The sequence below is a fragment of the Stegostoma tigrinum genome, chromosome 13 (assembly GCF_030684315.1).
Source record: "Stegostoma tigrinum isolate sSteTig4 chromosome 13, sSteTig4.hap1, whole genome shotgun sequence".
NCBI classification, from domain to species: Eukaryota; Metazoa; Chordata; class Chondrichthyes; order Orectolobiformes; family Stegostomatidae; genus Stegostoma; species Stegostoma tigrinum.
This window is the reverse complement of record NC_081366.1, coordinates 45,311,721-45,334,366: the sequence shown is the minus strand read 5'-3', so window position 1 is coordinate 45,334,366 and position 22,646 is coordinate 45,311,721. Positions and strand designations below refer to the sequence as shown.

The window sequence follows — 22,646 nt, the reverse complement described above, 5'->3', positions numbered from 1 at the left end:
TTCCTGCTCCTCTGATGCTGCTGGGCTTGCTGCGTTCATCCAGCTTCACACCATGTTATCTCAGATTCGCCAGTATCAGCAGTTCCTACTATCTCCATGAATTTAATCTAATTATTTTGTTGATAAGATTATACCTTTAGCATTGACATTCACATTTGATCAATGAAAACAAGAGAAAAGGAGCCTGGTCATCTCTGTTTTGCTTTGAAATAATATCATAGACTATTTTGTGTCTGCATCTAATCTGAAAGACTCACTTCTAACTGTACATTATTCCTTCAGTGCTGAAGTAACAGCCTTAGTGCCAGCTTTCTCAAGTGTCTGAAGAAAGATTGACCTTCTGATAAAGGTCAACCTAAGCCATGGCTGACAGTCTGTCTCATTATATACTGCCAAATAGCTTGTGTGACAAGCTAAGGAATATTTTCCAATGTCAATATATGTGAAGTGGGTATGGATAGCCAATCAGAAAAACTGGCCCAGATCTGTTACATTTCAACCAATTTTCATTTGGAGTTTTTTTTAGTGGGAAAAGCACTTAGCAGTTATGGTACTTGACTAGACAAACTAAAGAATTTATAATTCATATTCCTCCCAGGCCACTAAATTGTGAAATTGAAATCCATTTGGTAATTTGTAGGCTAGAATCAGAAAATCACTGTAAATACTACTGTCATAAGTATTGAACGCAATTCATTAATATCCCTAAGAAAAGAAACTTAACTTACCTGGCATGACCTATGTGTGACCGATCCCACACGATATGGTTAACTCTTAGTGTCCACAGAAAATCTAGAACTAGGTAACAAGCACTGGTGTTACTCATATATAATTTTATTCATTTATTGGGATGTGGGCATCATTGGCTGGCTACCATTTATTGCCTTTCCCTAGTTGCTTTCGAGAAGTTCTTGGTGTACTACCTTCTTGAGCTGTGGTAGTCCACCTGCTGTGAGTTGACCACAATGCCATTATAAGGAGGGAATTCCAGGATTTTGACCCAGTGACAGTGAAGGAATGGTGATACATGTCCAAGTCAGGATGATGAGTGGCTTGGAGGGGAACTTGAAGGTGGTGGTGGTCCCAGATATCTGCTACCCTTCTCCTTCTAAATGGAAGTGGTCATGGGTTTGGAAGGTGCTGTTTGAGGATTTATGTTGAATTTCTGAGGTGGATCTTGTATATAGTACACACTGCTGCCACTGAGCATCAGTAGTGGAAGGAGTGGATGCTTGTGGATGCAGTGCCAATCTAGCGGGCTGCTTGGTTCTGGATAGTATCAAGCTTCTTGTGTCTTGTTGGGGCTGCACTCATCCAGACAAGTGGGAATATTCCATCTCATTCCTGAATTGTGCCCCAAGAAAAAATGTATTTTGATCCTAAATGAATTCACCAACAGAATTAACCTCCAGTGATTCATACAATGCCAAAAGAATCGTTATAATACCTGCCCACATAATATGAACATTGGTAGCTGTGCATATGTGGTGCTTAAGGTATGCCTTTATAGAACCAAGAATAAGAATTTAAAATGAATTTAAAGGATATTTTGTGTTTTGTTTTGTTCTTGGTCAAGAAGTCTAGCACTGAACTGGTTTGTTTTCATTCAGACGTTTCGTCACCATGCTAGGAAATGTCATCAGTGAGACCTCTGATGAAGCAATGTTGTTTTACTCTCCTTGGAATTTATACTGTCTGTTACAGTGAGTAGTGTCATTTCTGGTTTTGTTCTGTATGTGTTTGTATATGGGGTCCAATTCTATATGTTTTTTGATTCCTTTAGGGATTGACATGCATGCCTCTTGGAATCCCTGTGTATGTCTATGTTTGACCTCGGCTTCTATGGTCACATTGTCCCAATTAAACTGATGGCGTTCATTGTCCAAGTGTACTGATGTTAAGGAAAGTTTGCTGTGCCAGTTTGCTGCTGGTTGCTGTTTGTGTATTCTGATGGCTAGTTTCATTCTTGTCTGTCCACTGTAATGTTTCTGGCAGTCGTTCCATGGTATTTTGCAAGCTACGTTGGTTCTGCGTGTTGTGGGAAAGGTGAATTTCTGAGGTGGATCTTGTAGATAGTACACACTTAATATAAGTACACTCAAACAATAAAGGCCATCAGTTTAACTGGGACAACATAACCACGTAGCCCAAGCCAAACATAGATACGCGTGGGAATTCCTAGAGGCATGTTTCTCAACCCATAATGCAATCATTGAGCATATAGAATTGGACCCTATTTACAAACCCATACATAACAAAACCGGAAATGACACTACTCACCATAACGGACCAGACAGTATAAATTCCAAGTGGAGTGGAACAACATCACTTCATTGGAGGACTCACTGATGATGTTACCTAGCATGGTGATGAAACCTCTGAATGAAAACAAACCAGATCAGTGAGCAAGTCTGCTAAAATCTTAAAGTCGACCACCATAATTGTTTTAGGAAATCCAAGGTACAGGTGGTGAAGTTTTAAAAGGTACCACATTTACCTCCACCGATGCTTTTTGGATGAAGGAGAGGAGGGGCCACAGAAGAATGCAGGGTATGTCTAGCTCCCCAGAAATAGCTTGAAGCTAGCTGTTACTTTCCTCCTAATCATACAGAAATATTAACATGAGCTTTGCATGGAAAGCATGTGCAACCTGCTTCAAGGATACCTGTGTGTATTGTGCATAACAGTACCAATAGTCATAGCCTGTAAAGCTAAATCTTACCAAACAAATCGGCAAACGGTCAAATTCGGGAGATTTTTAGATAGTTTCTCTCAGTGAGTTCCAGTGAGATATCTTATGCAAGTCTCCACAGCTAACATTATTACATATGCACCACTCCTCTGTAGCACCTCTTGTGGCTTGTCTTCACTCACCACTGGTTGAAGAACTCCACACTGCTGGGACTCTCCAGGATGCTCACTGATGATGCCCTTTTTGAAGCCCAGCTTTGTGCCAGTTCAGTTTCTGCCAGCCACAAATATCCATTCACTGTACACGTAGAGGGAGCGAATAAAAAAGAGAAAAGGTACATAAGTGGCATGGATGATACTTCACCAGATTTACAGCTAGAAGATTAAAGCTACACAGACTACCCACCTTAGCAATACATCATGTTAAACTCTAACGGAGTGCTACCCTTTCCCTAATGCTCAGTCTAGTATAATGTCATATCATTGCTCAGTGTTGAGAGTGGCTTACACTACTTGAAAGGACAGACCTGACTAATAAGTAGCAGACTCCTGATTGATCTCTGTGAAGCTCCCCAACTGACCTCCTATTAATCTCCTGACTGATTGCACTGAACCCACTTGGATGATTATGGCACATTGCTCAGACAGCAATGAAACAAAACCATTGTTCCTGAATGTCTCAACCAATCAACTCACTGTGTCCAAGCCTCTGGACTTAAATTGGATGATACCCTTGACTTACTTTGGCAGTAACCCCAGACTATTCACTATCCCTCTTGATCCGACTGAGTAGTTCCCTGAGACTTTGAGGAATGGCCATTAGTTTAAATGGCAGTATATTTGCCATGTAAACTGTTGCCCTGTACTGTAGGTATGACATTGACGTAGCATGGTACCATACAACAACATGAAAAACTGAAAGAACTGCAGATGTTGTAAATCAAAAACAGAAACAGAAATTGCTAGAAAAGTTCAGCAAGTCTGGTATCAACTGTGCAGAGAAATCAGAGTTAATGTTTTAGATCCAGTGATCTTTAGAAGGTTCACTGGACCTGAAACGTTAAGTCTGATTTCTCTCTACAGATGCTGACAGACCTGCTGAAATTTTTCAACAATTTCTGTTTTTACTCCATACATCAACACACCTATCCCCTTGATCATTGCGTGCAAATATGATAAACTGCTGGTTTTATGTCTGCCCTAATAGGCAAGACTTGTAAGTTCTGACTGAGGCACCAATTTGCAAAAAAAGGCAAGGATAGGCAAAACTGAGATTCTATAAGTAAGTGCAAAGTAACTAAGTGCTAAAAGAGCAAGCTAAGACCCCCGAAATGCCCTCTGCTTGATTCAATGAGATGAATGCTTTCCCAACAGCATGACACAGCAAGGTGTCTATGCGCTACAAAGTGCAATATTGAAGTAGATAACTGTATTCGAAATGAATCGGAGATGTGCCATGATGTTGCGGTGATGCTGATGCATCTTTACTGCCAACCTTACTGAATAGAGGATGCATGAGGTTGCTACCCGTGGACCATGCCCTGTGATATTGCAGAAAACTGGGCAGGATGGAGGCAAGGGGTGCAAAAGGTGAACTTGACCCATTAGGTTCCTCTCTGACTTTTATGTCGGGGTATTGTCACTGTCTAGTTTCTCTCCACCACACTTGTGAATGGCACACTGTATGTAAATAAAATAAGAATAGATAATAATGAGATTTTAACATGTTGAAAATAGGCCTCTCACAACTCACTAGTGAGAGATTCTTTCACCTAAAAGGTGAAGAAAAATCAGATCTTTTTCTTGAAGTTGACAATCTCATTTTTCTAATTCTGCCGTATTTTCTCAAATGATTGGTCTTTTTCCATCTGCAATCACGGGATGGGAATATTCAGCCTGCAGTTTCACTTTGAAACCCTCATTTTACCCCTCCTTCAAATCCATGTCTCTAACTATTGACTGCTTGCTTGTCACTGGTAATGGCCTTTCTTGCAACAACCTTCAATCTAAATCTTCTTTTCCAGTCATTTAATGGGAATATATAATAACTGGACTGTTTCACTGACTAGCACAAGAATTTGTTTCTTGACTACACATTGATTATGCCATTCATTGTGATTTCATAGGATGTTAATTACCCCAAAACAGCTGAAAATATTAAAATATGCATTAAAATATTACTGTTTAGACCTTTAAGTGCTTCTTCATGTGTTTAATTGTCTCATTGTCCTTTATAAGCAACTTTTCTACCAGAAAATTTTTCTCTATTGAAAATCTTCACAAATAAGTTGGAAGATTTACCACATAACTTATTAGGTTCATCGTGCTAAAATCAGGCGAACCCAGGTCAAAACACGGAAGCATTAGATGATTTATTACAATTTGGAGGATGATTTTTGGGATCCTATTTGCTTTAATTCAAACTGTTCGGATGTGTAATGACATATCTTACCATTCTTAAATCAGACAGCACATTTGGAATCGGGTCTCTTTAACAGGTAATTAATTCACCCGATAAATTGGGGATTGATCAAGTGATTTGCAGGTTTCTCCTTTCGATATGGCGAAAGCAAAGCCGGTGAGCGAGTTTTGCTTTGTTTGGCGTGGTGGTTTGGCCCAGCTTGGCGAGTGAGTGATTGTGTTTAAATTGGGAAATAGCTTTAAGCCAGCATTCCAAATGATCTCGCATTGCACTTTCTTTTCAATTTGTGAGCAGATTTTCTTTTTGCCGCTACATTTTAATTTCCTCGAAGTTTAGCGACCCCCCCCCTCCCCGGAGTATTTGAATCTTGAGAATGTAATTTTACTTCAGTGATTTTATTTTTGAGGGTTTTTTCCCCTTTTGGTACACGTTTCTCCTTTTTGCATTCTCTAAATTTTGGGTGGAGTCGAGCAGGGAATAGTTTAAAAATATCTAACTTTTTAAATGGAACTCGTTAAAATAAACCCATCCTCTTCTGCTTTATCTTCTAGGTTTTTTTTAACAAACACTTAAGTTCTGTGGTTAGAACAAGCCTCGGATCCACACATTCAGCACACTTACTGTGTCAAATTAGACTAGCACATTGAGTACAACTCAAATTTATTGGGTGCAGACAACTGGAGAACTCTGGAGTTCTGTTTGCCCTGTTTTGGGATGGACAATATTGAACTGGAGAGGGTTTGGGAAAAAGCATAATTGGGATGTTACTGGGAATGGAGGGTTTGAGTTATTAAAAATAAGCTGGGACTTTTCTTTTATGTTGCAGCTTTGGAGGTTGAGGGGGTGAGCTCCCAAAGGTTTAAAGGGGCATAGATATGGTGAACAGCAAAAGCCTTTTCCCAGGGTGGGGCAATTTAAAGCTAGCAGCCATTTAAGGTGAGAGGAGAGATTTTAAAAAAATGACATGGGTGGATGTAGGCAACTTTTGTCTCCAGTTGGTGTGGTTCCTGTGTGGAATGAACTGCTAGAAGTAGTGGTGGATGTAGGTGCAATTACAACACTCAAAAGACATTGGGATAAGCTCATGAATAAGAGTTTTGGTGGGATATGGGCCAAAAGCAGATAAATTGGACAAGCTTAGTTTGGGAACATAGTCAGCATGAACTATTTGGACCAAAAGGCCTGCTTCCATGTTATATGATGCTCTGACCAGCTGATTGGTTTTAATTCTTAATGTGAAATCAAGTTAACTTTAAATGTTCAGATTAAAACTGAGAAGTAGGTTTGGTAATTCAATCTTCCATGAGAGGAAAGGTAATACTATAAATGCTCCTGCTACAGTTATGGAGCATTTCAACACTGGATTTATATTCAGAGATAGTTCACAACCTGTCTATCTTCACCCTTCCAGTCTTTTTCCCCCTCCTCTGTCATCCTGGTGGTATATGTTAAACTTTATCACCTTAAATGCAATAATTTGAGATGTCCCACATTCTGTAGTTGGAACGTTGTTTCCATACTTTTGTTGGAAGTCTTCATTTTGTGGCTGCAGCAATGCAATTTCACTGGATTATTTAGCTTTAGAAGCTAAGATTAAAAACAATTTTATGGCAAAAATGACACTTCACAGTTGCAGGCCTATGGGTATGGTGCACAATAAAGATAGAAATTACAGACCAATCAGTTTGCTTCTGTGGTGGGCAAATTTATTGCAGAGGATTTTGAGATAGTACTTATGATTATTTGGAAAAGCACAGTTTTGATGAGAAATAGTCAACATAGCTTTGTAATGGGCAGGTCATGCCTCAAGCCTTATTGAATTCTTTGAGGATGTGACAAAACCTATTGACGAAGGTAGAGCAGTGGATGTGGTGTATTTGGATTCTGGCAAGGCATTTGATAAGGTTCCCCATGGTAGGCTCATTCAGAAAGTAGGGAGGCATGGGATTCAGGGAAGCTTGTCTGTGTACAAAATTTCTGTCCAATAGAAAACCGAGGGTGGTAGTAGATGGAAAGTATTCAGCCTGGAGCTTGGTGACTAGAGGTGTTGTGCAGGGATCTGTTCTGGAGCCTCTTCTCTTTGCCATCATCACCAATGACTTGGATGGGGAAGTGGAAGGGTGGGTTAGAAAGCTTGAGACAAAAAAGTTGGAGTTGTGGGCAGGTGGAGGGCCATTGTAGGTGGCAACAGGACATTGCCAGGATGCAGAGTTGGGCAAAGAAGTGGCAGATGGAATTCAACCCAGGAAAGTGTGAAGTGCTTCATTTTGGAAGGTTGGATTTTTGAATGCAGAATACAGGTTAATGGTGGGAATCTTGGCAGTGGGGAGGAACAGAGGAACCTTGAGGTCTATGTCCATAGATTCCACAAAGTTGCTACCCAAGTTGATGGGATTGTCAAGAAGCATCACATATGTTGGCTTTCATTTGGCAGGGGAATTGAGTTTAAGAGCTGTGGGGTTATGCTGTGGCTCTATCTAACTCTGGTTAGACCACACCTGGAATATTGTGTTCAGTTACGGTCACTTCCACATAGGAAAGATGTGGAAGCTTTAGGGAGGGTGCAGAGGAGACTTACCAGGATGCTGCCTGGACTGGAGGGCAGGTCTTGAGGAAAGGTTGAGGGAGCTAGGGCTTTTTTTTCATTGGAGTGAAGGATGCGAGGTGTATAAGATGAGTGACAGTGGATAGTCAGATTTTTTGCCAGGGTGGAGCATAATTTTAAGGTAATTGGAGGAAGGTACGGTGCAAGTGTCAAAGGTAGGTTCTTCACGCAGAGTGGTGGGCATGTAGAATGCACTGCTGGCAGTGATAGTGGGGTCAATACATTAGGGACTTGTGTGACTCTTGGATAGGCATATTGAGGAGAGTAAAATGCAGGGTAGATTGATCTTAGTAGGCTAATAGGTCAGAACAATGTTGTGGGCTGAAGAGCCTGTACTGTGCTGTACCATTCTATGCTTTATGTAAGACCTCTAGACAGCATGTCTTCTTTGACATCTGCGTTTTCCTTTTCTTTTGGTTTGAACAGTATTTTATTTTCTCTGACGTGAGATTGCTCTTTGTCATTTTGATTTTGTGTTGACTACAGTGTGGTTGAATCTTTGCTTACAAGAGCTGTTAAAATTCTTGAAGCAATCTCCCAATTGTGTACAGTATGGCATTCTGAGTTTTGATTTTGAAGCATGAAATCTTGTTTTGAGTCAATATTTCTTAACTTATGGTTGTACTACCATGAATTGAGATGCAATGATAATTCTTAAATCACATTAGCTTATTCACTTTTTAAACATTGGCATTTTTAAAGGCTGCCCTGGCAATTCAAGAGTCTGAAGAGACTAAGAAGACCTCTAGAAAGGATGTCTTAATTGTTCAACCATATATGAAGCATCCTTTGCAAAACAGGTATAATCTCTCTCTTGGCTGTTTTTAACTTTTTTTTGTTTTCTTTGCAAGAAAACTAATGTTTGATATTTGCCACTTAAATCACAATTTTCTTTCTAGTGGGTATTGACTTTATGTGCAAAAAAAGTCTTCAAAATGTAAAGCCAGTTTGTAAGTTTTAAGATGCTTTATTTTGTGAGCGATCTCAATCTTAGCTTAGACAAGGTGTAGAGTTGGATGAGCACAGCAGGCCAAGGAGCATCAGAGGAGCAGGAAAGACCTTAATGCTAGCTTTGCTTGATGTCTGTACAGATCATTTTAAATTGTGATCAAGTTTGCTTAGCATTTCTATTCCTTCTTTCACACCTCTATCAACTTCAACGTAGAATTGGACTGAACGTTGCCTGTTTGGTGCTACCTGTTGTAGTCTGCCATATACATGAGCTCCACGAACAGCATTGAAATTAATCTGACTGAATTTGCCATCATTATAAACAATGCTATTTTTGATCACAAGTTAGCTAACAAACAATACTTAGGTACACATTACCAGATGTAAATGATGCCTTTTTTCTTATTGGGGTAAAATGCTACAAAGTGCTTCATAAATAAAGTCGACTTGTCTGTGAACCATATGGCTACGCTTTAACTGATGGTTTAAGGAACTGAAAAGCTTTGAATCTAGGGATTCAGTTGACCTCGGAAAAGTTACCATTTGTCCAGCTAATACTTCTGGATGTGTTAGAAACCAGACTGGAGGAATGTAGAAATTTAAGGGATGTAATTTTTATTTAACTTGCTAGATGAAGTTGATTTGTATGTCTTTCAGTAACTGATTGCTGATGGTGCCTTTGTCATGGACAATAGAAAGTTAGATTCTGGCAAAATGCAATTAGGTCTGGAATTTTGTGGGGAAATGTACTTATCATATTCCCTACATGTGTAAATCTATTTGGACCATCTGAGTACACAAATACCAGTTTTCTGATATGAAAGTTATTTTTCTTTCTCTTTTGACAATAGCAACAATCATAGTACACTGTTTTGAGGATCAAGACGTTTGTTTGTTTTATCTACTAAGTTGAATAAAGGTACTATCATTTGGGGCCAATAAGAATAAATGTCTAAAACTTCTTGATGTAATCTGTCTGGCACACTATTGACCAATAAGGTGCAATGACCATTAACCATTTTTCCACTCCCATACAGCCTTTAGGTAAATCTAACTTTATCTATCCAAAGGAAATCAAATAAGTTTGGCAAAGGGTGATAGTTGAAACTGGTCGCAATCTTGCTAGCCTTTTACATTCAGAAATTTAGTTAGATTCATCACCACCTTTTTTCTAAAACCTGCAGTGTGTATCTGTAGTGCAATCATGGCATCTAGACTAAGATTTTAAAATCTATCTTTATTATTGGGATGTAGGCAAGCCAATATTGTGTTGCCTATCTCTAACTAGTCTCGACCATAGTACTGAGCTAGCCTTATGAACGGCTGGGGTCCACTTCTTGATGTGCACATGCAGCTCTGGAAGGTAATCAGTTGAATAATCCCTCTCCAGCACTACCTTTTCCCTGCCATGTAAAGTGATTAGGCATATACTGCATCAAGACATAGGAAAATATAGACCCTGACAAAAGCAGGAACTGTGTATTTGTAATATTTAATCTGACTACTGTAGAAATAACTCTGACATAAATGGTGAGTGTTTGACATTTTCTGAGCCTTGGCAAGTTTTTGTTTTGAAAGTGTTCTTAAGTTGAGTTTACTTATTACCTGGGATGCAGGATCTTTGTTATCCATTTTTCTTGTGACTACACTTACTTTATGAAAGCCAAACTAATTTTTGTATCCATATTGTTATAATTTTTAAGTAATGCATGAATGTTTTTACACTTCATGGGACTGGAGTTGACAGTATTGCAAATTAACTATCATTTAAAGCAAATTGCACTTGGTTGATGATTCAAAATAAACAGTAAAATTGTTGTAAATTGTCCAGAATATTTCACTTCACCTATTCTTGTTTTGAATACAGGTGGACTCTCTGGTTTTTCAAAAATGATAAAAGTAAGGCCTGGCAGGCAAATCTTCGTCTTGTTACTAAATTTGACACTGTGGAGGATTTTTGGGCGTAAGTATTTTAAATAGAATAGAACAGAAGTGTTTTTCAAGAAGTGGAAAATACTTGGGAAGATTTGTTCCTTCAAGTTTAGAATGAAACCTTTATTGACTTAGTGAGCTGAGAAGCAGACTTCTTAGGGCCAGCTGACCTTGTTCATTAGTGGTAAGCATGTACTACAACTGATCTGAGACAAATTAGACCAAAATTGTTCAACATCTGAATCTTAAAATTCTGAAAGCTATGTCCCTAAAAATTGATTGTGACATTTGTGAATTTTTGTCTTCGATGTGATAGGTGCTCAACTTCATGTGCTCTGGTGAGGTTCTATTGTACAGCTATGTCTTGTTTACATTGTTACCTTTGTGCTCTGTTACCAGTGATGTACTGGATTTTTGAACAGGCTTGTAGCATATTTTTAATTGGCTTTAAAAGTAATGATCCCTTGTGGATAATTGGCCAATGTAAAGGACTCTAATAGGTCAATATTCTGTTTGTTCTTGCTCAAATGTTATGTGGCAACAACACACCAATGACTGCCTTGAGACAACGGAGTGTGGTATGCAAAAAAGTCACCAGGTTAGTTTTTTAAAACTGCTTGCTTGTGGAAATGGGCTAAATTCATGCTTTTCAGGAACATTAAGAACTTGTTGACTTTTAATATAGGGACAACTTCAAAGTTTTTTCATTTTGTATTATTTCTCTGGAAGGTTTAGTTTTTGCCTCTTTCTTTGTACGTGATTCAAAGAACCTGAATTGGTTGCACTTTTTTCAACTTAAGTTCTTTTTGTGCTGTTGTAAATGTCTATTGTGGGACAAAAATGCTGAACTCACATGTCCATTCAAAAAAACACTTTTAAAATTAATTTGTTGGATGTGGGTGTCACAAGTTGGGCCAGCATTTATTGACCATCCAATTTACCATTTGAGCAAGTGATGGTGAGCTACTTTCCTGACTGCATACATCCATAAACAACATTCAGCTGCTGTGCCTTGGATGGTGTCAAGCTTGAGCTGCACTTGTTCAGGCAAGTGGATGAATGCATATTCCATCATACATGTGATTTTATGCCTTGTTGATGGTGGACAAAGGAGTCAGGAGGACAGCTGCAGCATTGTAGCCTTGGACCTGCCCTCTTAGGTATTGTATTTAAATGAATAGTCCATTTTCAGTTTCTGGTTAATAGTAACCCCAGAATGTTGAGTTTAGTAATGCCCTTCACATTCAATGGCAATGGTTAGATTCTGTCTTTCTTTGTTGGAAATGGTCATTACCTATCAATTGTGTGGTGAGTGCCATTTGCCACAAATCCGTGAATCAACTGAAGATGGTTGTACCAAGATTACAAATCTGAGGAACTACCCTGTGTAGAGATGTCCTAGACCTAAAATGATTGACTTCCCAACAACTGTGACCATCTTCCATGGGGCCAGGTATGACACTAATCAGAGGAGAGTTTCTCCTCTGATATTCATTGACTCCAGTTTTGTTATCAAATGCAGCTTCAATCCCCTGGATCTGATGGGATACGTCACAGGCTATTGAAAGAAGTAGCTACAGCAATATTGGATGCAATGGTAGTAATCTTCCAAGAATTCTTAGATTCTGGAAAACTTTGAGGATTGTAAAACCTGGAATTATAATACTACTTTTTTTAATCTTAAAAGGGATTGGCCCCAAAAAACAGCCAACTGTAGGCCTGTTAGCTTTATGTCCATTATAAGGGTGGCTCAGTGGTTAGCACGGCTGCTTCACAGTGCTAGGGACTTGGGTTTGATTCCATGCTTGGGTGACCGTGCAAGTTCTCCAGGCACTGCCAGGTGCTCCGGTTACCTCTCCTAGTCCAAAGATATGCAGGTTAAGTAGATAGACCATGCTCATTTGCCCATTGTGTCCAGGGGTGTTAGCCATAGGATTTGCAGGGTTACAGGGATAGGGTAGGGAGATAATTCTTGGTGGGATGCTTGTCAGAGGGTTGGTGTCAACCTGTTGGGCTACATGGCATGTTCTTTCACTGTGTAGGGATTCTATGCTGAGAATTGGTATAAGGCATGTAGTGATAGCAAGAGCATCTAGAAGTTATAATGTGAAGTGGAGATATGATAGCTTCATGAAAGGGAAACCATGCCTGACACAACTATGCTGTTTTCCTTTTAATTCTAGTATGTAATATGTTTAGATTTTAAGGTTTTAATTACCATATGTTAAACTAATTTGAGATAAAGGAACCTGGTGTGGGAGATTGTCTACGTTAGCATGAATGGAAGACTGGCTAACTAATAGGAAATCATTTTCTGGAATGCATCCTGTTACTAGTGCTACAAGGGTCAGTGCTGGACAACTATTCAGAACACATTGTTGAAGACGTTCCTCCTCCTCCAAGTCTATCTGCTATTGCTAAGTTTGCAGATGACAAAAATGGTGAGGATGATGGTCTGCAGAGGCATAAACTGATTAATCAAGTTGACAAAATCATAGTCTACATAATGTGGTGTTATACACTCTTTGACAGGGAGAATAGAGGAGCTGAATATTGAAGTCACAAAAGGTGGCAGAAAGTTATGGAGCAGGGATTTGGGTATCAAGAGCTGGCACCCAAGTTCAACAGGTAATTGGAAAGCAAATGGAATGTTAGCCTTTTATTTCAGAGGGATTAAAGTATAAAAGTAGAAGGATTTTGCTGAAACGAAACAAGGGTATAGTTAGACCTCAGATTGAATACTGAACAGTTTTTTGTCTAAAAGATGATACTGGGATTGGTGGCGAGCCTGAAAAGGTTCATTATGTGGATGCGGTGTATGGGGACCCTCTATCAAAGAGAGGTAGGGCCTGTATTCTTTCTCTCTTAGAAAAGAGGCAACTTTATAGAAACATGCAAGATTCCTCTACTTGACAGAAGGGAAGGGAATTCCACCCTGCCCCCTTTTTTTGTTATCCAGACAGGGCATAATCTGAGTAAAGGGGTCACCCTCTTAAAACAGATGAGGATGAATGCCCTCTTGGAGGGTAGTAAACTCCTGGAATTTGTTTTATTTTAGAGGGTTGTTGAGGCTGAGTTACAACTGTTTGAGAATATGAATCCCAGACTCCATGATAAGGGAATGAGGATTATGGGGATAAAAGTGGATCAAATCAGCTATGATTGCATTGAATTGCAGAACAGACTCATTGGGCTGAATGGCCACCTTCTGCTCCTGTGTCTTATGTCAAGGGTAGTCATGATTGCCTCTTTGTTAATAGTGGAACCATAGGTCATGAGGTTGGGTGCTGAATGGCCCTGTTGGAATTAAAAACTGAGCATCAATAAGCAGGCTATTGCTTGGCATGTTGCTGTTTGACATCTATCACTTTACTGTTGACTGAGGGTAGACTATTGGTGATATTTGGCTGGACTGGATTTGTTCTGCTTTCTGGATGTGGGTAATTTTCTGCCTTGTCTAATGACATTGTATATGTACTGGAATAACTTGGCTAAATGTGTGTTAAATTCTGGAGTACTGTTCCAGCAACATTGTTGGAACCCATTGCCTTGCAGCATCTTGACCCTTCAGTTTCTCCATTATAATGGTGGACTTGAATTAGCTGAGGCCTGGCATCCATGATGCTGGTGACTTCTGGAGGAGGACTGGATGGACAATCTGGTTGAAGACTCACTTTCAGTGCTTCATTCCTATTCTTTGCCCTAATGTGCTGTGCCTGCTTCCCTCTCCTCCCCCAGTGAAGATGCTATTAGTGGATTAGCCATCTCCAGTAAACTCTTGCATTGTCCATTACCTTTCATGATTGGATGAAGTAGGACCAGTGTGTAGACCTGACCCACTTGTGTGATTGCTTATCTAGCAATCATTTGCTGCATGGTATGCAGTAATCCTGTGGTGTTTCACCAGATCAATGCCTCTTATTATACAATTATTGTGATCCAACACATTATATTTAAATTGACAGTACTTTCTCCACAAAGGCTATGTGGTGCTTGCTTACTGATACTGTAACTTAAAACAACTGGGTGTTGGAGAAATTCAGCTAGTCAGGTCAAGGGTCAGGAGGCAAGGTTGGTACACTTTTTTTTTAAAAGAAAGTTTCCTTGTTCATGTGTAACCTGATGCTGTGAGATTTTGAGGTCCAGCATTGATGTTGGGCTTCTGGGACTGCTTGTCCCTGACTCTACACCACTGTTCCAGCACCATGGCTAGTGGAATAGAACATAACTAGGGATAGCATTGTCTGGGACTTTACATTGTTTTGTTGAGTTTAGCTATTTGAGATTATTGCTGAATAATCAGTCAGTTCTCCCAATTTTGGCATTAACTCCCAAATGTTAGTAAGGAGGATGTTGCAAGGTTGACGACAGAACTGTGTGTGTGGTTTTTTGTTTTGTCAATACCAGGACGTCTGTGGTTTCATTCACGTTCTTCTAGTAGTTGATGAATCTGAGTCGTCAGCATAGTTTTGTGTGAGGGAGATGTGGGTAATTTGGAGGTAAATCTGAGGGACAGGACTTGTGTGTATTTGGAAAGGCAAGGACTGGGGGATGGTCAACATGGCTTTGTGTGACAAGCCCTGTCTCACTTGAGTTTTTTTGAAGCGATGAAAATTGGCAGACATTGTATGTTTGGGTGTTGACATGGCTGTACAAGGCTGACTAGTCAGTAAAGTCAGATTATGTGGAAAAGAGGGACTGCTTTCCATTCGGAAACAAAACTTCCCTGAAGATAGGAGTCAGGTTGGTGGCAGAGGGTTGCCTTTCAGACTGGAGGCCTGTGACCAGCCATGTGCCACAAGGTGGGTCCACTGCTTTTTGTTTTTTTTTAAAAGTGAACTTGCAGGTGACAAATTCGTGTAGCAGACAGTGATACTTATCTCAGTATGACAGGATCTTAATCAGAAGGGCACATGGGCTGAGGAGTGGCAGATGGAGCTTAATTTGGATTAGTGTGATGAGATGCATTTCGGTAAGGCAAATCAGGGCAGGTCTTATACAGTTAATAATAAGATCTTGTGGAGCATTGCTAAACAAAGACCTTGGGGTGCAGTTTCTTTAAAGTAGAGTTGCAGGTAAACAGGGTAGTGAAGGTGGTGTGTGGCACTCTTGCATTTATTGGTCAGTGCATGAATATAGGAGTTAGGAGCTGTATAGAACATTGAGTAGGCTTTTTTGGAATACTAAGTCCCATTCTGGTCTCTCTTATAGAAAAGCGAAACTTGAAAAGAGTTCAGAAAAGATTTGCCCACAGATGTTTCCAAGTTGGAGGGTTAGAGCTATAGGGAGAGCTGAATAAGTTGGGACTATCCTCCCTGGAGGGTTGAATGCTGAGGAGTGACTTGAGTTTATAAAATCATGAGGGGTGTAGATTGGCTGTTCACTTTTTAAGGTATTTTACTATTTGGAATGTCACATTGAGGTTCTCCAGGGTGTTGGTGAGGCTTCTGGAGTACTGTGTACAGCTGCCCCTTTTATGGGAAGAATATTATCAAATTGGAGAGGGGTCAGAAGATTTAGCAGGATGTTGCTGAGAATGGAGGGTTTGATTATTACAAATAGGCTGGGACATTTTTCCCTGATGGAGGGGGGGGTGACATAATTTTAAAGCTTCTATAAAATAATGAGCATAGATAAAGTGAATAGCAAGGGTCTCTTTATTCCCACTGGAGTGGGGGATTTCCAGACTTGCGGGCGGGGGGGCGCACCTTTTCAAAGTGAGAAGAGAGACATATAGAAAGGACATGAGCAATGTTTTTTATTTAGTGTTTCATGAATGAACTACTGGAGAAGTGGTGGATGCAGGTACAATTATAACATTTTTAAAGGCCTTTTTGGATAAGTATATGAATAGGAACAGTTTGGAGGGATATAGGCCAAACACAGGCAGTTGGGACTAGATAAATTTGGGAATGTGGATGAGTTGGACTAAAGGGTCTGTTTCGATGCTGTATTTCTGAGTGTGACTCTTGCTTGCTAGGCCACTTCAGAACAGTTAACAGTCAACTGCATGGCTGAGTATAAAGTTAATATAGACCTGACCTGGGGTAAGATAAGAGCCATATGGATTTTATGGTCTGCATTAGACTGTTTTCAAGATTTTCCTCCTTTTTTTTTAAAAGAAAGGATTGAATTCAATTCCCCATTCTGCCATGGTGGAATTTGAACCCAGCTCCCTGAAAATTACCTGGGTCTCTGGGTTACTAATCCAGTGACCAACCGCACTAGGCCATCCCAGTTGTTTGAAATGTTATGTGAAATTTAATACTTCTAATTGCCAGTTAGATAAGGTAAACTTTTGAGCTCCTGTTTGTGATCTTATCACTGATCACCAATATCTCTTGTCAATTGTTTTCACCTCTGGCTCTTTGATTTAGCTTTCTGGTACTCTAGCAACTTGTTTTTAATGTGCTTTTCATTTCCAGCACTACTACTGTCATTTACTGTGCTCATTCTTGACTCTATTCATGTACTGTTTGGTAGTCATGGATTACTAGAAAGGGGGACCTTTGTTTGTTCATTCAGTATTTTTAATTTTTTTTGGAATTAATTTGTTCACTGATATCATCACCGCCCCCAATAAAAGCTGAATTGTGACCATTTTAAACATTGTTTTTTCCAACTGAATTTTCTTTTTGTTTATTGCTTCAATAGATTGTACAATCACATTCAACTTGCCAGTAGGCTGATGTCAGGTTGTGATTACTCTCTCTTTAAGGTTTGTATGTTTTGATTATTTATGCAAAGTCAGATGCTATTCAGTTTTTGTGCACTTAACTCCCTGACTAGTAACAATCATGGAAGGTCTCTTTGAAAGATCATTGCTGAATTATTTAGTCTTGTCTATAGTGCCCCCATGAGGAACTGAGGGGGAAAAATAGAAATTTACTTATCAATTCTAAGAAGGGATATTCAGTATAATTGACTATTTGTTCTCAGGCAAAGTCCTGTTTGCACAAATCAGTGCCTATGCCTAACACTTGCTCAAGCAGGAATTTCTCAGTGAATCAAAAACGTTATAATCTTGGAAGATTGTACTTACAGGGAAACTAAGACTTTTTAAAAAAGCATCTCTCACTAACAGGAATTTCCATATGAGAACTTGTTATAATTGAGGGTTATTTAACTTTAGTCTATCTGTTTCGCTCATGTACTTGCTCACTTTGACTTTTAGGTGACCTGAAATTCCTAAGACATTTCTGATTATCAAATCATTTTGTTACATTGGTACTTGCATGTTTAAATGATTGAGTTGTTGGAAATAAATAATTTTGCCCAAAGTAAACAGTTATGTAAAATACAAAAATTATCAGCTTGTATTAATGTATTTCACCACTTGCGCTGTCCTTTTTTATAATTGATTTTTAAGATTTGAAACTGCTTTACGAGCAGTCTTCAAATTAGTAATTAAACTACACATTCCTATTGTTACATAGGATGGTATTGAACCCATGTGGGAAGACAATAGAAACAAATGTGGTGGAAGATGGTTAATCACACTGTCTAAACAACAAAGAATGCTGGAACTAGATCAGTACTGGCTAGAAACAGTGAGTTAATAAAATAGTGTTTTTTTTGGTGGAACATCAAAATAATGTTCTGTCCTTTAGGTTTTTCAATGCTTAATGTTTATCCTCTTTAAACAATTATATCTGCAATAGATGACTAACACACTTTAATTTTCTGTGTAATGGCATGAGTTGTACATGGCACATTTGTACCCTCTAGGTCCTATGGCACACCTTTTCAAAACAAATAAACAAGGGAATTATCCCTGGTATTCTGATATTTATGCCTCAAATCGATGAGAATCATCAAGTAATTGGCTATTCTATTTCCTATATAAGTGACTGCAGCCATTGGTTCAGATCACCTGAAATGTTTAAATGTGGTGTGCCTGGATTGAACTAGTGTTTTTTCAAATAGAACCTCTAGACCTAAATGCAGTAATGCAATTATAACCTGCTGCATCTCAATTTTTGTAAAGTGCAGGTAACTAATATGATTTTGTATTAATTTCTTTGCATTTAACATCCTTAAGTTGCTATGCCTTATCGGAGAAGCCTTTGATGATTATAGCAATGATGTGTGCGGTGCAGTAATTAATGTCCGTGCAAAAGGGGATAAAATAGCAATATGGACCCGTGACACAGAAAATGAAGAAGCAGTTTTATACATAGGGTAAGCTAATGCTCTATAAGATTATTTTTCTTATTTTTTTTAGTTTGAAGATTGCATCTCTTTTCCTGTCTCTGAACCATTCCCTTCTACACTATACTGGGAAAATGTGCATCTGTTAGACACTTGTCTGCACTCTTATGATAATGGTTGCTATCAATTTATCTTTGGTTTTGCTTTTTGTTGGTTGTAGTCATTTTTAAAACAACTTGAGACCTTCTCAAAGACTTGACTTTCTGCTCCCTTTTATTCTGTAAATGCTTTATCACTATTTGTAGCCCTAATTTAAATAATATACTTTAGCTGGGTTTTGGGATTTGCTAGCAAAGCCCTCAAACTGACGGCAAACTACACTAAGCTTTAGGGCATGAACCATTTGTTTTTGTGATAGCGTTTAATTCTAATAAAATTCACTGAACTATTTCACACCCCCAGCTTGTAATAGTACTTAAATATTGAGTTGAAATTCTGCAAAAGGTTTTAAGTCCACTTGCACTTGTGTCCTTTTAACACCATAAAATGACACTGATTAGGATAATTACAATTTTACTTTTTTGATTCACACCTATCTCTCTCTTCTAATTGTTTTCTAATGTAAGGAACATTTAGAAAGACATTGTTAATTGGGGAATTGAATTCCAGACCTTCTGATCTAGGCAGCTGAATGCATTGTAATCTATAATGAAGCAACAGGAGGTGTTTGCATTTCATAACTTCTGACTTCTATTCATACTATTAATTTTGAAACAGTGAGGGATGAATCTTTTTGGATTAAACTATGATGAGACATTCAAATTTGTGTGCAGCTACAAGTGCTTTTGTCAAATATTGTAGAAGCTGGAGGATGGTAGATTGAAATATCTATAAAGAAAATAAGGGTAACTGTAGCTGGATTTTCAGGAACTGAGGCAAGATTCCAGTCTGATTTTAATATTACAGGACTTAAAGCAAACATTCTGGTACTACAGCACATGTGGTCAAGCTCATTTTTCCAAACATGATACCAAGTTGTTAATGTTCTGGTTTAGTTGTAAGCAGTTCCCCAGAAGGTGGAAATGGTGACAAGGGAGCTGAATTTGCAATGGAACGCAAATATATATATAGGCTTCAGTCTCTCCAGTATTTAGAGGACAGAGGACAAGCAGTCTGACATCAGGACTGCTGAGATCAAGTTGCATGTTGTAGCATGATTTTTCAGTTTGAAGGCTAAAGTGCTGTGAAGAAATGAGGTCCAGAATACCTCCCTTGTAGGGCAGAGGTGACTGAGTGGGAAGGGACATAGCTACAGGTGACTCTATGGATATTACTAAATCATGAAGTTCTGCCCAGTCTGAAGGGGTGAAGTTATCTGTGAATGTGTTTGGGTGGTGAGAAAAGTATAAGAAAACAATGGTTTTTTTCCCACTTGAATTGCACCATCACACAAATAGTGCCAAATTAAAGATAAGGGTGTTTAGAATGCATTCCTTTTGTTGCATTGTGCAAACTTGGTTATCAAAACTATGCAACTCCTGCTTGAGGCTTTTCTTTGGCTGGCTGTTTTGCTGTGTAAATCCTACTTTCTTCAGCTAAGAGGCCATAAGTGATCATGGACTTGCATTGAATTGGTCCCTGATTGCTGATGCCTTGATTTAGTGTAGCTAAGCTATTCCTCACTATTTATTCATTACAGGCTGCATTGGAAAGACTTGCAATGTTATGAATACATTTGTGGTTGAAGTTGTTTGAGTTTTCAGCTTTGTATTTACAAACCAATCTTTGTACAAAGCCTGTCCATCCCATTCTCCATTCTACATTCAACATTTGTGCTCTGAAAACAGCTTGTAGTACCTGAGACAATCCATTGTTTTACTTACTTTGTAAAAATAAGTTTCTTCTTTTTGTACTATCTTCCAATGTTAAACAGATGACTACTTGTATTCCAAGATTCGAATTTTTGTCAAAATGGTAAGGTTCCTCGGACAAATTTTGTACGCTTGTTTACTAACAAATTAGGTCATAACATCACATTCTCACCATTTTCAATGGTGAGAATAATTAAAACTAGTTTCCTGGGATATGTTAAGCATTTCTTTTTGTTATTGCCCCATGCTAAATATACTTTTTTGTAAGGGACAAGCTAGGAGATTGTGTATTCCATCTGCATGTCTTTTATCTAATGTGGGAAAGTGAGGTTATACACCTTTTTTGGTAGGAAGAATAGAGGTATAGACTATATTTTCTAAATGGTTGCAGGGGTGGGGGAGGAGCTTGGCAGTCTTGAGCACAAAAGGACTTGGGAGTCCTGTTCAAGATTTTCCAAAGTCAACATGCAGGTTCAGTTTACATTTGCCTTAACTGCCATGTTAGCATTTATTTCAAGAGGGCTAGGGAACAAGAGCTGAAGCTATATAAGACTTTGGTCAGATTGCATTTAGAATATAGTGAGCAGTTTTAAGCTCCATATCCAAGGAAGGACATGTTAACTTTGGAGGGGATACAGAAGAGGCTGACAGAAATCTTCCCTGGAGATGAAGAGCTTGTCATAAAGGTCATTTTGAGGACTCTTGGGCCTGTTCACAGTGGTGTTTGGAAGGATGATGGGGATCTCATTGACACTTACAGAATACTAAGGACTGCATAGAGTGGACACAGATGATCTTTCCACTAGTAAATACTGAGACACCAGCACACCTTCAGTGAATGAATGACCCTTTAGAACTGAAATGAAGGGAAATTTCTTCAGACAAATGGTGAACTGTGCCAGAGGCTGTGGAGATCAGGTCATTGAGTGAGTGTATCTGTGAGAGAGTGGTTCTTGAGGGTCAAAAGTTATTTACAGGGAGAAGGCAAGAGAATGGGTTTGAAAAATCTATCAGCCATGATAGAATGGCCTGATTCTGCTCATATTATGGTCAATGCCAAGGGACTAATTTTGAATTGCCCATTGAGAATATATGCACACTTTCTAACAATGCCTAATTAATCAGTAAGACATGTTCCATATCCTTTTTAGCCAAAGTCCAGGAAGGACTGCAGGCATTTCAACACTTATAGTTAATGTGGAACTATGCAATTCAAGCAATAGCTGATTTGGCAGGTTAGTTATCGATCTGTTTTGCCCATGGAAGAAGCAGTCATGACATTGTCAATAAATTTTGATTGAATTCCTGAATTTCTGACTTGGAGGTAAGGGTGTTATTTACAGAGAAGTTGGGCCTTTGTGACTGAATTAAAAATGTTTAATGAGAATGCAATTCTACATGATTCAGGTGTAATTTAGGACACAAAATGCATTTAAGAATTGTTTTTTTTCTCTCTCCTTAGAAAAACCTACAAGGAACGGCTTGGTCTTCCCAGGAAGGTTGTGATTGGTTATCAGGCACATGCAGACACGGCAACAAAGAGTGGGTTGGGTGTTAAAAACAAATTTGTTGTCTGAGAATCTCTTTTTGCCAAGCTTTAAAGCTGTGCAAATGAACTTTGTAGCACTTAACTCGGTAATGTCTAATTTATGCAGTTGATTTCGGGAGACTGTGTGGGGTTTTTTCCAAACTTACCTGTTGCAATGATTTTTGGGGAAACAATTATAAATATATTTGTGCAAGATATTTAAACTGATTTCAGTTGTCACTAATTATTGCAAACTAAGTGTATTTCTCATCTTCAATCAAAGCATTACTACATTTTTGGTTTTAGACTAGATTTGGGGGGTGGTGGGGGGTAAATTTCATCCATCTAAGGCAGTTGTGTTTTACTTGGAAGGACAAATTTAATTGCATGACCTTGAATATTTTAGATGGTTTTCCCACAGACTGTAACTAGAACCATTTTAGTTAATACTATAAAGGGTTTTTAGTTGCAGGTTGAAGGTAGTGTTCTGATGGC

General features: G+C 38.9%; 1 protein-coding gene across 1 annotated transcript in view; it reads left to right on the top strand.

Annotated features, from left to right (window-relative positions):
• LOC125458229 (eukaryotic translation initiation factor 4E-1A-like) overlaps positions 1-22,331 on the top strand; it is a 32,943-nt gene extending 10,612 nt beyond the window's left edge. Inside the window, exons 3-8 of the mRNA XM_048543307.2 lie at positions 8,421-8,518; positions 10,537-10,632; positions 17,256-17,319; positions 18,038-18,151; positions 18,643-18,782; positions 22,086-22,331. Of these exons, the coding sequence (XP_048399264.1) occupies positions 8,421-8,518; positions 10,537-10,632; positions 17,256-17,319; positions 18,038-18,151; positions 18,643-18,782; positions 22,086-22,200 (627 nt within the window). The 3' untranslated portion in view covers positions 22,201-22,331. The remainder of the gene's footprint in view (positions 1-8,420; positions 8,519-10,536; positions 10,633-17,255; positions 17,320-18,037; positions 18,152-18,642; positions 18,783-22,085) is intronic.
• Positions 22,332-22,646: the final 315 nt, after the last annotated feature.